Genomic DNA, 15967 nt, shown 5'->3' on the forward strand with positions numbered 1-15967 from the left:
GGTGGCTGTCAGAGACAGGCCACTGGAGCAGATGGGCCTTGAGTGTGATCCAGTCTTGCAGCTCTTCCCAAGAGATTCGCAGGAACCTGCCCGGTGTTTAGCAGGGGAGAGCAGAAGCAAGGAAGAGGGGAGCAGCTTGCTCTTCCGTGGGGCTCCCCGCCACGCTGTAGAAGCTCTTGTAATTAGGTGTTGTTGGCTTCTTTGGAAAGTCCCAGCCCTTTGAAGCCAGCCCGGCTACGGCGGGATCCAATTCAGCGATTCCAGAGCACCTTGGGAGGTTGAACCCTCCTCCAAATTCAAAAGCCAGAGACTGGGTTCAAAGGCTGCTCCTGACATGCCAGAGGTCTTTAGGTGTGAATGACAACATGGCTGGCTCTTCATGGGCCGACCCAAACTCATTGATCCGAGCAGCCTCCCTCCCTCTCAGAAACAGGCCAGGCTAGGGCAGTTTCTATTCAGAGCAGGACTTTTGCTGAGCTGACTGTAGTAGTGGAATGGACAGACTGCCTTGAAACCAGGATGACTGTGTAATGCAGACTGACCCTGGTAGTCTATGGGCAGAATCAAACCTGGGACCTCTGGTGATGCTCCTGGATAGGCAGAGCTTGAGGCCACACCCCTGTGGTCCCCAGGTCAATGCCCTAACCCCTAGGCTACTTGAGAACCTACCCCTGCTCGCTCCTTTCAGGGCATCCCTTATCCCGCCTCTCTAATGGGGCAGCTACTACGGCAGGGCTACTCAACCTGCAGCCCCGTTTATTTGCGGCCCGCGGTGCGGTTTGGGTTTACACGGGGCTCACCACGCGGCCCGCGGGTGGGATCCTTTGAACATGGCCACCCCGGGAACACGCGCCACAATGGCGTCTCCCAGGCAGGGTGAGCATTGAAAGACACAAGCGGGCGGACTGGCTGGAACAGACGGGTACAGGATGTCGGCATTTCCAGTCACCAGGGAGTAGGGTTGCCAGATGGTTTCAACAAAAATACCGGATACGCTTGACATGACATCACAAACGTTTCTATTGTCTCAGTTCTATTGTCTCAATTTGTTTCCCGAACGGAAAGCTCAAATACTGGACTGTCCGGTTCAACACCGGACACCTGGCAACCCTACCGGGGAGGAGGTGCTGGGAGCACCAGGGTATTGTGGGAAGTGCTTTGTATTCATAACTGTCAGTGTGAACGACGTTATTTGCATATATTTGCATATATTTTGCATGTGTATGCAACCACACATAAGTTGCGGCCCTCGGCATTGCTGTGAGTATCATTGTGGCCTCTGGGGCTTCCAAAGTGGAGTCGCCCTGCTTTACGGCATGAACTCAAAGCCAGCTTGTTCTTTTCTCTAGAAGCGGTCTCAGTGCACCAGATGGGACAGTGCACCACACCCAGGGCCGGACAGAGGCATGGGCGAGCTGGGCAGCTGCCTAGGGCGCCAACTGATGGGGGGCACCTGATGGCAGCTGTAAGGGGCGCGCGGCGTCCCTTACAGCTGCCATCAGGCGCCGCACGCCTAGCTCCTGCAGCGCCAGCCTGTCCACATCCCCGCAGCGCCGGCCAGCAATGCCCTTCCCCCCATGGCCGTGGGGCCCTACACGGCTCGGCGCGCGTCAGCAGCCACGGCCAGGCTGAACTGGGCCGCACTTGTGCCATGCGCCCCAGGGGCAGGCCCCAGGCTGCGCGCCAGCGGCCGTAGCCGGGCCGCGCACGCGCTGTGCGCCCAGGGGCGGCGCCACGTTGCCAGAATGCCTCTGGCCGGCCCTGACCATACCCAGCGGGGGTGTGGGTCGCAACTGCTCCCGTGACTGGCCTGTGCTCAAAACACAGCCTATCGGCTAGCGATATCCAAGCGAGCTCGTCCACGCTAGCTCAGGTGTTACACAATCCACAACTCTGCCGTCAGTCTCTAACGATGCACCGGGACAGATTCGCAGACAGGGCTCGCTGAAACCCCCTTGGAAAATGCCCTGGGGTTTTTGTAAGGAAACGCAGAGCAAACTTTTCATTTGCTTTCTTTCTTTCATTGAAATTTTGCAGGGAAATACTTGATTCTTTTTTTTTTTTTTGGATGAAAAAGCAGCAGCAGCAACTGTAACATTTAAGCGGTCATGTTGGAAAAATCATAACTCGGTCAGAGGTTTCGGCGACTTTTTTAGGATGATGATTTTGATGAAAACCAGCTTGTCCTGAATGAGACAGCGGGAATTTTTTTTTCGGGGGAGGGGTGGCTACCCTGCTCCACTCATCTTTGAAGAGCAGGTTGGCCTCCTCCCACCCCTGCATCCCCGCCCCCCGGCAAGCAATGGAGCAGATCGCTTCACATCTGGAACTGCTTTGACTCTTCCCATCCTGCCCTCCCCATCTCGCTCCCGGGGATTGGCAGGAATGAGCTGAGGTGGTTTGAGAAATTCCTTGAGGATTTTTTTTTCTCAAAGAGGGAAATATTTTGGCAAATCAGATGAGTCTCCCTGGGGATTTTCTTAGGCTTCATTACAGCTCCCAAGCCTGCCACTTGCTTGTGGCGTAGCCAGCGCTTAATTTTATTGTGATAGATTTTGGGATCGCTCTTTTATAGAGACTTAGATTTAGATGCTCCTTTGCCTAGAAGCAACCCGTTTTCCCTACCGCTCTCTGTCCTACGCGAGATATGTAACTCTGCCATGACACAAATTCTTTTCCCTCTGCGCCTTTTCTTTCCTCCCGGGGGAAATCCAATCTAAGATATACCTTGAGCTGGTGCTTATGGGGGGAAACTGAGGCATGAGATGGGCAGTCTTGCTGTATTCGGCATTTCTGTTTCCCAAAGCCCCGGCCATTAGAGTCACGTGGTTCAATGAAAACCACGGCTTTTCCTTCAAAACACAGAGCTTCTGGCCCTCATGCTTGCAAAGAAAAGTCTGACCTGAATTTAATCATAAAGGTTCACAAACTTGAGGGCAGAATGTACCCCAAGGCATTCAAGAGATGGCCCTACATTGTTGGTGGCATGGGGGCTACATACATGGCACGCTCGCCTAATTCGGGTGTCGGCAGAAGTGTAGACGCTGAGGCTCAATTTAGTCAAGCAAAGCCATGCCAGAACCTTCAGATTTATACCACACCTGGCTCTCTGCACACCTAACCTGCACTCCCTGCTTCTGAATGCTCCGAGAGTGGTTTTCTGCTGCCGCCCCTCTGCTAAAGACCAGTCTCTGCTGCATGTAGCTACCTACGCGGTTACTATAGAGCTAAAATCGATAACACCATTTTCGTACTTACGCTGCCCGAGTGGAAACATGGAAGCGTCTTCAGTGGGACATGGAAATGTTAAACATTGGCTATCCCAGCATACTGGGATGATAATGCAAATCTTCCTAGAATCCCCTAAAACTGGAAGGGCTATCGAGAGGTCATCGAGTCCAGTCCCCTGCCCTCATGGCAGGACCAAGCACTGTCTAGATCATCCCTGATAGATGCCTGTCCAACCTGCTCTTAAATATCGCCAGTGATGGAGATTCCACAACCTCCCTGGGCAATTTATTCCAGTGTTTAACCACCCTGACAGTTAGGAAGTTTTTCCTACTGTCCAACTTAAACCTCCCTTGCTGCAATTTAAGCCCATTGCTTCTTGTCTTATCCTCAGATGCCAAGGAGAACATTTTTTCTCCCTGCAACCCCTTCTAGGTACTTGAAAACTGCTCTCAGGTCCCCTCTCAGTCTTTTCTAAACTAAACTAGCCCTATACTTTCTGTCATCCCTTATAGCTCATGTTTAAGACTTTTCATCATTTTTTGTTACTCTTCTCTGGATCTTCTCCAAATCTTTCTTGAAATGTGGTGCCCAGAACTGGACACAGGTACAAAAAAGCTTGGCACATTACGTTATTTTTATTTTTTTGGCAACTGGCAAATCCATTAAAAAAAAACCAAACCAGCCACACTGGTCAAATTTCAACCAGGTGCTAACCCTGAGATTGTTCAGTGTTTATGGCCAAGGGCACCAACAGCCTCCATGGGCCCCTGAGAGGCCCAGCAGTGCACTCTTGGAAGGGGCGGGGCTTTGGGAAGAAGGGGCGGGGCTTTGGGAAGAAGGGGCGGGGCTTTGGGGGAAAGGGGCGGGGCCTTAGGAGGAAAGGGGCGGTGCTGGGACAGCCAGCCCTCCACTCCACTCCCATCCTCACAGCCGCATGGAACACTGCTGTGCGCCTGGCAGTGATTTAAAGGGCCGGGGGCTCCGGCCGTGACTGCTGCCTCAGTTGCTGTGGGCCTTTTGAATTGCCGGGCCCTTGGGCAGCTGTCCCCTTTTCTCCAGCTCTCTGTGCCGCCTCCCAAGCCCCTCCATACTGCTGTCTCTATCAGAGGCAGCAGCACGGAGCGGGGAGAAGACAGGGGAGAACTTGGCTCCCCCGCCGTGGACAGGGTGGCAGGCAGGAGCCGGTCTGCACAGAGGCAGCAGTGTGGGGTGGCAGGGGGGTCCCCGGGAGTGGAGCTAGGAGTGCACTGGCTGCCGGCCCCGCCCTCGGGGACCATCGATAGTCGTGGAACTGATAAGCTTTCATGTGGTTACACGACTGTTCAATTGATGTCTGACATCCCGACTATAACTCCAGAGGGGGTGGCCGAGTTCGTCTGGGACAGGAAAAACTTAAAAAACAACAAATAGCCTGGCAGCACCTTAAAGACTCACAAACCATGTAGATGGGATCCTGAGCTTTCGTGGGCACTGCCCACTTCTTCAGAGGGTTGCGCCCACGAAAGCTCATGGTCCCATCTACATGGTTTGTGAGTCTATAAGGTGCTGCTAGACTTTTAGTTGTTTTTTAAGTTTATCCCTGCTATAAACACTGACAAATGCATCCTGAGCCCCCAGACGGTTGAGACCCGCTGCTCTAGTGTGTTGCGTACTCACTGCAGGACTCCCGGAGTGGATTCCTTCCAGACCTGGGTGCTGTCTCTTAAATATACTCAGCTTTAAAGAGAGCAATAGCCTACGAGGTTAATTGGCAGCTCTGAGCTGGGACCCACAAGGCTTTTGGCCCTGGGCCAGAGCAATTCTCCAAACTATTTCAAGACAAGGAGCTGTTTTTCTCCCTTTCATTTGCGTTTCCTAAAATACCCGTGCGGGCTAATCTCCGAAGCTGGCTTCACGGGGCTGCTGCTGGCTCGCTCGCCAGCCGCGCGAGGAATTTGCTGCGTGTGCGCGTGAGCCGGCCGAGGCGAGGGCGCTCTGTTTTCAAACTACACCCTGCGTAATTGCTGCTCTGTTTTCTTCTTGAGGTTTGCTGTGAATCTGGGGCACAGCCGGCTCCTGAGACAGAGGAGTTACTGTGCATGGGACACGGCCTCCGCCCTCGCCTTACACATCCTCCCCGAGGCAGGAAGTAAACTGCCCCGCTCTGCCCTGCCAAGCTGAAGCCTGTCGCTAGGGAGGTTGTTATGATCTCAGTTTGGAAACTATAATTTCAGGACGACTCCTCCAGTCTGGATCCTCGCTGACACCCATGCACAAAATGCATCAGATGCTCTTAAAGCTGGCTACATTATGGGCTTGAATTTGTAGTCATAGCAAGGCCCTTTTGACGCTACCCCGTGACGTAGTGGGGGGGCTGTCTGCTCTGTGACCCGGGGTCCCCCTGCGCTGTGATGGGAGATTTTCACTGACTCTCCTAAATGTGTATTAACCCAGGAACCCAGGGTCAGCCTCCCAGGGAGGGAGACAAAGGGAGGAGGGCAGAGACCAACACCTGGCTGGGGGGCAGGGCTGGAAGAGAGTTTTTTAGTTTCTGTCTGGTAGCATGGAGGAAGCAGCCTGAGCAAGGGGCTGGGATTTAGGGGCCCAGTCTCCCCCCATCTCAACGGGGCTGAGGCATCCTAGGCCTGCCCTGTAACCAGATTACATCTGTGCTGTGCTGTATCCTGGAGAAGCAATAAACGCCCTCTATTCTACTGGCTGGCGGAGTCTGTTCGTGCCACTACGGGGGTGCAGGAGATGGGGGAACCCCAATGTGCCGTCACACCCTGACAGTGCAAAGCAACCTTAAAACTAATGTTAATTACAGTCTCTCCCACCTCCCGCCTTCGGTGTACATGAAACCAGGCCCTGTCTATATCACAATAATGCACCCTCCCTGGATTTCACCCAGGAGTGAATCAGAAAGCGCCGAACCCTTTTCATGCTCCGCTGCTGTTTTCATGGCTCCTGTTTTCGCCCTTTGCTCAGTTTTGGCTGGTGCAGTTCATTCAGTCACTTCCACCTGATGGTTCGCGGTCAGTTTCTTTTCCTCGGCCACCTGGATTGGGTTTGAAGCTGTTTTATTAAAATGGTCTAGTCGTGCAGTGGATTAAAAGGCTTCTGGGTCCTTGTTCCCCAAGGTGGGTCAGAGCGGTCTATTGAATCAGAGAAAGAGGCTGCGAGGGCATTTACGATATTATTTTTAAAGGCAGGAAAATAAAAATGAAACTAGAATAAAAATGGATCGCGAGGCAATCGTTCTTTTCTTTTTTTGCCGTTACTTGCTACGTTCACTATTGTGACGCCCCTTCCCAAATACGATACTTCCATGAATACACATGAAGCACTTTTATGCGTCACTCCAGTGTCTTTGCTCCATTGATAATATGATTCTGATCAGGTGTTTTTTCACACCTGCTTTTACTCCTCAACTTGTTTTCCAGTGACATGTTGTTTTTAACGTAAAACTTTTCATTTTCTTCCATTTCACGCAGTTGATTAGATTGTGGGAAAATTAATAAAAGCCATTTAAAAGGGTGACCCCACCTTGACCTCTGGATGCATTTTTTCCCTTTGCGGTGCAGCGGTAGAAAGGCAGGGCTGATTTTTCCCTACACAAACATGAGGATAAATTGAGATTCGTAAAGTGCTTCGGAACTGGATCTGCAACGCAGGGAGGAACCCTGAAACTGCAAGGCATTTAAGGAGATGGGATCAAATGATCACTCTCGCTAGCACAAGCCCAGCTCACAAGGGCTGATCCCATATTTCTAAAATGTGCCACAGTCGTCTTGGACATTAGAAGAGCCAGAGTATCTCGCATATCCCATGCAAGGAGTCAAGCAACACGGCACCTCTTTGCGCCAACTTGAGAACAGCTTCCACGACTTGAACTGACCTATTATAAGAGCTGGCTGGGGACTAGGGTTGCCAGATGTCCGGTATTGGCCTGGACAGTCCAGTATTTGTGGCCTCTATCGGGTAGTTAAACAAAACCCAGAAAATACCAGACATGTAAAATGTCCAGTATTTTCTGTTTTTTCTTGGACGGAAGGCCTCTTGGAACATTCTTCCCTTGCCACGTTTGGCGGGGGTGCGGAGAGTGGGGGGGATTTAAAGGCGCATTGACTAGTGTGTTTTTTGCTCAACAACTTCGTTCTTTTTTTGCTCAACAATTTTTTTCTGGCCATGTTCGGTATTTTTTGTGATAGTATCTGGCAACCCCACTAGGGACCTGAATTGCTGAACCCTGAGAAATGCGGACGGGTAGAAACATTGTTGTAATTGTTCCCACGGGAGTGGAAATCTAAAAGGTCCCTTGAAACCATCATTCTGAAATTTCCGTTTGGGATTATTCCAATGTTTTGCCCCATGAGCGTGGCTGCTTTTTGCTTTGACTTTTCTGTTCCACCCTTCAGAACGAAACAATCTGAAATATAGTTGAAATGTGAAGAGAAAGCAAAACATGGCATTTAGAGAGGGCCTTTTTGATTGATTATCCACAGCTTCCCAGTGAAAAATGTCTTCAAAATTAACACGGTCCCATGCAATATTTTGCCAAAACTGCTTTTTGCAATGGAAAACGGGCTGAATCTACGTTTTTGTTGACCGGGCCTAGTTTGAATGGTAGAAAAGGGATTTCACTGGAGACTGTCAGATTCTGCTGTTCTCTTGTAGGCTTTGCAGGCAAAGGGCCTCCGGACACGGCCGTGCTGACTATGCTCCTGAATTATCAGGTCCACTCCCCATGGTTTGTGTCTCCGATTGTCGTGTCCTAAGTATGCCCCGTCTCGAGGCAGTGTGGCCCCATGGCCACAGTCTGTAAATTAGTCCTTGAGTCGCACGGCCTAATGGCCAGAGTCGACAAAGTAGCCCTTGAGTTGCAGGGCAGCACGGCCCAATGGCCAGAGACCATAACACAGCCCCTAGGGGTCAGGGAAGCACAGCCTAATGGCTGGAATCTCAGGAGGTTGGGACCCTATCAGTGGCGGGGGGGGCGATCCCACTCAGCGAGGAATTCCACTGCAACATGCAGCGCTCATGCGAGCTGGAGATACCACTCGCACACTATCCCTGGGTCACTTCCTTACAGTTCTGGCGCTGGGGTGATCCACATAGTTTCGGGGTCATCGGGCTCCACAGCACCAGTCCCCTCCTGAGTCTGGAGGCTCGATATAGTCTCCATCTCCCGCTGTCTGGGCTTCTGGCTGGTCCACCTCTGGAGCTCCTCTACTCGGTTCTTCCTCTCCAGTGTCCAACCCAGACTGAGATGAGCTGTTCCCTTTTATACTAACTCAGCCATTGGAGCATGCCCAGTGTGGCTGGGCGGGACTTCCTCCGCTCACAGGGCATTAATCCATCCTGGCCCAGTGCGGCATATGCATACCCTGTCACGCCAATCCATGCCCAGGCAGTAGGGTTGTCAGATGGTTTCTGAAAAAATACTGAACAAAAAAACAAAACAAAACAAAGGGACCCGGAGAGTTGTTAAGCAGCATGGCCCCTTTAAGAAACACTTTGCTTTTGAGGTGTACCGGTAGTTCGGAATAGGAACCTAGTCCGAACTACCTAGTTCGAGCCCCGTGTAGCCGCGCTACACGGGGTTCGAACAAGCGGGGATTTAAAAATGGCGGCTCCCCGCTTATGCAAATGAAGCCCAGGAAATTCAAATCCCGGGCTTCATTTGCAAGTGCGGTATGCCTACATTACCCCCCTAGTTCGAACTAGCAGGGTAGTGTAGACATACCCTAGCAGAGTAACAATCACAGGGCTAGGGCACGTCGGCGGGTGTTGGTCTCAGCTCCACGGCAAGCTTTGTGTGACCTGGAGTAAATCACTTCCCCTGCCCTTCTGTGCCTCAGTTTCCCTGTCTACACTTTAAAGGCTAATGCTTCCCAGGGTTGGTGTGTGTAAATACCTGTGTATTTCACGCCCCTGGCCTGACCCTTTGTGTTCTACTAGCTCCAGAGGTCTCTCCACTGACCATTATGGGGGCAGGGGCGGGCTGGCTGGATCTCACAGTTGTCCTTTCCAGCCTGGGAATCTGTGTCACCGGCAGGGAGTCCAAACACAAGTCTCTGCTTAGCATTCTGGTGCCCTGCCATCGCTGGGTAGGCCGGGGCCAGGCCTGGGCCTGCTTTCCAGGATTCAGCGCAACCTCTGAAGAAGGCAGGCGTTTGGCAAGCCCCGAGCCCTCGCCCTAGGGAAGGCCTCTCGGGCCGGCTGCCCAAAACAGGCCCCTTTTCGAAACCTTCGCCCGCCGCCAAGCAAAAGCACCAGCGATGGGGGCAGCTGCGGAGTGCGCTCTGCCAACTGGCTGGGAAAGGACGTTTCCTGTGGCTGGGGGGGAGGGAATTGTCAGCACAAACTCAGCCTAGGCCGTGTGTGTTGCCAGCTGCTGTTTGCGTGTCCTCCCTGGGGCCAGTAACCTGAAGCAACCCAAGCTGGGAAGAGTCTGAACATTTCTTTGAGGGCTTTGGCTGCCTGGCTGGGGGCGTGGGTATTTTAGCACCTGGTTGCAGGGTGCACAAATCTTTCCATTCTCCCAGCAGCTCATGATATAAGAGTCGTAGATTCTGAGTCCAGAAGGGACCCCTGTGATCGACTACCCTAACCCTGGCCCTGGCACACTCGGGTCCCTAGAATCTCCCCCAGATTCCTGCATCCAGCAGACCAGATGGATTTATTGTGAGCATATAATTTTGGAGATGCTGGAGAGTCAACTTTGGACACGTCACTTGTGCCCAGAGTCTCAAAGATATTTAGCCACCTAATTCCCAACGGAGTTATCTTGGAGGATCAGGGCCTTTGCTTCTTTGGGCCTCAGTTTCCTCCCCCCCCCCCACGTTTTTTCTCTTGCCTATTTAGACTCCTAGTATTGTAGGACAGGAATCATTTTACTCCCGCTTGATCTTTGCTGAGATAAAGATGGGGTTTCACTACGTTAACATTCTGATGTGGATGGGACCATTGTAGCTTCAACATTTGTCAGCTGGCTGCAGGAATTGACTTGTTCAGTGTTTCTCAACCCTTTCTGATAAAGTACCCCTTTAAAAAAAATTGTAAGTATCCCCAGTACCTACAGTTGTCAGACACAACATTTTTCTCTCCCGTTGCAACACATTTGTTTAATCAACTTAATAGTCGCCGGGCGGGCGATGAAATTTTAGGATGTAAAAAGTACAAAAATAATAAACCATTGTAAAACTTAAAACAAAAATTCAGTTTTCTCCAAATTTCAGTTGTGAGGACGTACCACCCAGACTTCTCTCAAGTACCCGTAAAGGTACTAGTACCACTGGTTGAGAAACACTGACTAGTTAAAACTGTCTGTGTCCTGTCTACACTAGGATTAAAAAACACAGGGTTTTGTTGTGGTTGTTTTGTTTGTGTTTCTTCTCATGTGGAGTCCTGCTGCAGTGGGGCTTTGATCAGGAATACTAAAGCAACCAAGTAACCAAAACTTTCTGGTTGCCAGGTCATTGCACTGAATTTCACTAAACAATTGCATGAAAAAATGTACATGGAAGGAAAGTCATTGACTGATTCTGCTCCCATTAGATCTGCTTTGAAAGGCAAAAAGGGCAACACATTGACAAAAAAATATGCCCCACATGTAACTCATGCAGCGTCATCTTCAGCCACCACTGAAAAATCCCTTGCCAAATGTAGTCACTTCCTACTTGAAACGGCATTTTTCCATTTTTTTCTCCTCTAAATAACAACAACAACAAAAGCCCCCGCAAACATCCTGTTTGGGCTACATGAAACATTCCAGAGTCAATTCCAAATGATCTTCTGAAATGAAATGTGTCTGAAATGTTTGGTTTTGTTTCCTTTTTCAGCTCACGCTATTTGCCGAATTTGCAGGTCGTTTCCGTGCTGCACAAAATACAGTTTTCAGCTAATTTACGATTTGCATCATATTTTAAGTTTTTCTTGTCAGTTATAACAGCTGGAGACTTGATTCTTGAAAGCTGAGATTCCGGAGAATGATTGAGAGTTTTGTCTGTACCTCAAAATCGGTGTTTCTTAAACTATGCTCCATAGTATACTGGTGTGCCGTGAGGCAGTCAGAGGTGTGCCACGGAGGACAACAGAATTCAAAATGGCTGCCCTTAAAGGGGCAGGTGACTTTTTTGGCTCAATAACTTCCCCCCCAATCCTTCCCCCTCCTCCCCTGACCTTGGTTTTTTTTTTTTTTTTTGCTTAACAAGAAATCCTTGGCATCCCTCTGTGACGGCGGGTTGGGGGTCCCCCGTCTCCTGCACCCCGAAATGGCACAAACAGACTGCACCAGCCGGTGGAATAGAGGAAGTTTATTGCCTCTCCAGGATACAGCACAGCACAGATGTAATCTGGTCACAGAGCTGGGCTAGGATGCCTCAGACCCCCTTGAGATGGGGGAGACTGGGCCCCTAAATTCCAGCCCCTTTCCCTAGGCTGCCTCCTCCATGCTCTCAGACAGCAACTCACTAACTCTCTTCCAGCCCTGCCCCCCAGCCAGGGCAGCATTCCACCTTCCTTTGTTCCTCTCCATGGGGGGTGTCTGGCTATACTAGTTTGCATAGTGACTCATCCTGTTTTGCTGGGTCCTGGTACCCACAGCAGCAGTGGGGGTTACCCCAGAGCCAACAGCATAGAAACCAGCCAGGTACCCCCACTACGTCACACCCTCATAGAAAAATTGGTGTTCCTTGGTCTTAAAAAAAAAAGACTGCTCTAAGTCTTTACAGATACCTCCAACTGTGGAGGTCTTTGAATTAGACTAACACTGTCTGCTCTGTGTCTCTCTAGGGCTATGCAGGTCTTTCAACATTGATGTGAAGAAACCCCGGATCTTCCAGGGCCCACCGGAGGCCCAATTCGGTTACAAAGTCCTGCAACACGAGGCCGGGGGGGAGAAATGGTGAGTGTTGAAAACATTACACCTGCCACAGCAGTTCCAGGGGGCAGCCCTTTGTGAGAATTGTCCAGGGGCTTGTGAGATGGGCGGAGGTGAGGTGAAGCAGTAGTTGCATGTGCTTTTCATAAGCAATCTGAATCCACTTTCAGGCCATGACTGGAAAACCAGTGTAACTCCTGTCTGAGATAGTTCTGCTCCCTGTGGAAGGAGAGACCTAATATTACTTATGTGCATTCCCCAAAGTGCCTCGTGTCCGCACAGAATTTACAGTCTAAATCAGAGCTCCCCAAATGTGACATGCCCCTATTATGCTTATAAGAAACAGGCAGGATCTTTTTTAAGTGAAAAGGCAACATGCTATGTTCATTGAAAACAGTACGGCTGTGTCTACACTGGAGCGATCTTGCGCAAAAGCGGCCACTCTTGCGCAAAAAACTTGCTGCCTGTCTACACTGGCCATGTGTTCTTGCGCAAGTAAACTGACGTTCTACTGTATGAAATCAGGGCTTCTTGCGCAAGAACTATGATGCTCTCGCTCAAGGAATAAGCCCTCTTGAGCAACTGTTCTTGCGCAAGAGGCCAGTGGTGACAGGCAACATGAATTTCTTGCACAAGAAAGCTCGATGGTTAAAATGGCCATCAGAGCTTTCGTGCGCAAGAGAGCATCTACACTGGCATGGATGCTTTTGGGCAAAAGCACATGCCAGTGTAGACGCTCTCTTCTGGAAGAGTTTTTGCAGAAGAAATCTTCCGCAAAAGAGTTTTTGCGTGAGAACGCGCCAGTGTAGATGTAGCCTACATGAAAAGCAGAATATCATTCATTCATGCACATGCCACACACACACACACACACACACACACACACACACACACACGTTGTTCCAATGTTGTTATAGTTACCAAGTTACCAGACTGTCGTTTGGACCAATCTAGTGGCCGGCTAGTGGAAGAGCCAGGTTCTGTTGGTCGCGATCTGATGCTATGAGGCTTTGCAGGGTGAATCCAAATTTTCATGGCAAAACACACCATCTGGAGAGTAGCTCTTCCCCCTGCAAATCTGTGGGTTTTGCTTCATCGTGTTGCAATCAATTATTCCATAGTGAGTGTTTATCTCAAGATTTCGCTCATCGTCCACCTCCATCAGCATTTCCGACAGACTTTGGGAGTCCCCACATTCGGGTTTCGATTAGGTCGTGTTATCTTGTTCTGTTTTCGGGCGTGCACGCCTCATCTTCGGGGTTGTCGATTGGCCCCTCTATCATCATCAGGTACAATGGGCGCAGCTACGCCTCTCCCTCCTCCCTTGACCATCTGGATCTGGCAATGACCTCCACACTTTCCTCTTTCTAGGCACACAACCTTCACTCACGCAAACATGGGCGGCGGTGAAAGCCCAGCTGTGGAAGGCAAGCCGAAGGCCTGCCCCTTCAACTTGAGGCCTTGTCCCATCCCCCAAGACCATGCTCCTTCAACAACCTCCCCGCCCCCTCTTTGAACCAACCCCCACCCAACCCCAGCTGATGGCTGGAGCTGCCACATGGCCTTCCCTGGCTACTGGGCTGCCATGCGGCACGGCCCCAGCCCGTCCCAGGCAGCTTTGCAGTGTAGGCAATTTTGGGAAGGTAACACCTACCCTTGCCTGGATTATCCCGCCGCCCATGCACACTAACCAGAATTACACTACTTCTTTGTAACACAGGAGTACTACAGCACATTCTGGCTGTGTCTAGACTACATGCCTCTGTCGGCAGAGGCATGTAGATTAGACAGATCAGCAAAGGCAAATGAAACCGCGATTTAAATGATCGCGGCTTCATTTACATTTACATGGCTGCCGCGCTGAGCCTCGTGGAATGAGGTTTACTGGGGCTGCTGACAAAGGGCTTTGATGTCGACAGGGGGAATGTCCAGACTAGCAGCGAGCCGACAAACAGCTGTTCCTTTCGACTACTAGGAAAGGAGACGGCTGGCAGGGCCCAGCGAAACATATCCCATGATCCCAAACATTCTACGTTCTGTATTCTACTTCTACCTTACACCTAAGATACCGGATACATCAGTGACTGGCAACCAGGGGACCAGGGGCTGCAAGCGACTCCTCAGGGCTCTGTGTGTGGCCCACGAGACGTTTTGTTTGTCGGTGCCAACGCACAGCGTCGCTAGATTCCGCTGGTTTTCGTCCGCATCGGTTTTTTTCCTCCCTGCGTTACTAAAGTGGCACACAGGCACGTGAAGCCAGGGCAGGTGAAGGGAGGGGTGGGCGTATTGCGCACCACACTGACTGTGCGCGCTTTCTGCAGCCAATCCTAGGGCAGCTACGGTTCCGTCGCCCCCCCCGCACATTCTAGGCATGCGAGCACAGTGAGCGAAACTGCCCTGTCCTGGGAGACCGTCTTGGTTCCGACAATCGTGCAGCCCCCTGAGATGCCAGGGGGCCACGCGTGTGGCCCGCTCGCTAGCCCAGGTTCCCCCTCACAGGTATACATCATGCAACCATCATATTTTGGCTACATCCCCTGTACCAAGAGGAACCTTCAGAGAACATAAGAACAGCCGCACTGGGTCAGCCCAAAGGTCCAGCCAGCCCAGTATCCCGTCTGCCAACAGTGGCCAATGCCAGGTGCCCCCAAAGGGAGGGATCACAACAGGGAATCCTCACATGATCCCTCCTCTGTCACCCACCTCCAGAGAAATAGAGGCCTGGCTAATAGCCACTGAGGGACCTAACCTCCATGAATCTATCTAGCTCTTTTTTGAATCCTGTTAAAGTTCTAGCCTTCACCGCATCCTCTGGCAAGGAGTTCCACAGGTTGACTATTTTCTGCGTGAAGAAAAACTTCTGTTTGTTTTAAACCTGCTGCCTATGAATTTCATTTGGTGACCCCTAGTTCTTATATTGTGGGAATAAGTAAATAACTTTTCCTTATTCACTCTTTTCAGACCAGTCAGAGGCCAGGCCTGGGCCAACCCCCAGAGGAGGTGGAGAGGGGTTGCCGCCTAGCCCCGCCTCATCCTCAGCTAGACTCTGGTCCCACCCATAACCACATCCCTGACTCCTGGTCCCAGCCCCTAGCAGTGGCTTTTTCCCCAGCCCCCCTTCTGGCCTCAGACCCACCCCCAAGTCTTGTCCATGCTGACCCTGGCTCCAGCCGGGGCAGGGATGGGGTAAGTTTGGAGACCACTGATCTAGACAGATGAGACAGGCAAAGGATGGGAAGGGAAACTGAGGCAGGGAGAAGGGAAGTGACTTTCCCAAGGTCAGTGGCAGAGTTGGGCCTGCAAGCTGAGTCATTGCCCAATGCTCTAACCACTACACAATGCTGCCTCTTGACCATGGCGAGCATTCAGAGCTGGGAGAGACTGGATAAGCCCTCCGCACTGCACGGTCTGGTCTCAAAGTTCCCAAAGGGAATAAAAATCAGACACTCTGTGCTGAAACTGAGGAGGCTCCCCTGGCTTTAATTCTAGCATCTGTACTGCAGCCATGCCCGGGAGCAGGGGAGGAAGGATCCTGACCTGTAGCCCTGATTTCCCCAAGCGCCCATTGACTGTTTAACCAAATAAAAGGAAATTCCAAGCAGCCCTGACTCGCCTGCTGCTTGAAAATGACTCACAGAAGAAGGAGGAAAAAAAATAAAAATCTTCTGCGCTCAGGAAATCCAACTGTTATGCCAATGGCAGGGACTGGGCGGCATAATTATTTGACACGAAGGTCATCTGAGAACAGGAAACAAGCGCCATACAGGGGGGGCTGGAGCAGATGGGAGTGGAGTGGCTGGCTAACAACCGTCCGTGGGTGTTTGGAGTCTTGCCACTGTGGCCATCTCCCTGCTGAGCTGGGAGCCAGCATCA

General features: G+C 51.2%; 1 protein-coding gene across 1 annotated transcript in view; it reads left to right on the plus strand.

Moving 5' to 3' along the window:
- Positions 1 to 15967, plus strand: part of ITGA10 (integrin subunit alpha 10) — a 94708-nt gene that overhangs the window by 21630 nt on the left and 57111 nt on the right. Inside the window, exon 6 of the mRNA XM_089772780.1 lies at positions 12007 to 12118. Coding sequence (XP_089628906.1) covers positions 12007 to 12118 — 112 coding nt within the window. The remainder of the gene's footprint in view (positions 1 to 12006; positions 12119 to 15967) is intronic.

This window comes from Pelodiscus sinensis, chromosome 22 (genome assembly GCF_052426305.1).
Source record: "Pelodiscus sinensis isolate ZL-2025 chromosome 22, ASM5242630v1, whole genome shotgun sequence".
NCBI lineage: Eukaryota > Metazoa > Chordata > Testudines > Trionychidae > Pelodiscus > Pelodiscus sinensis.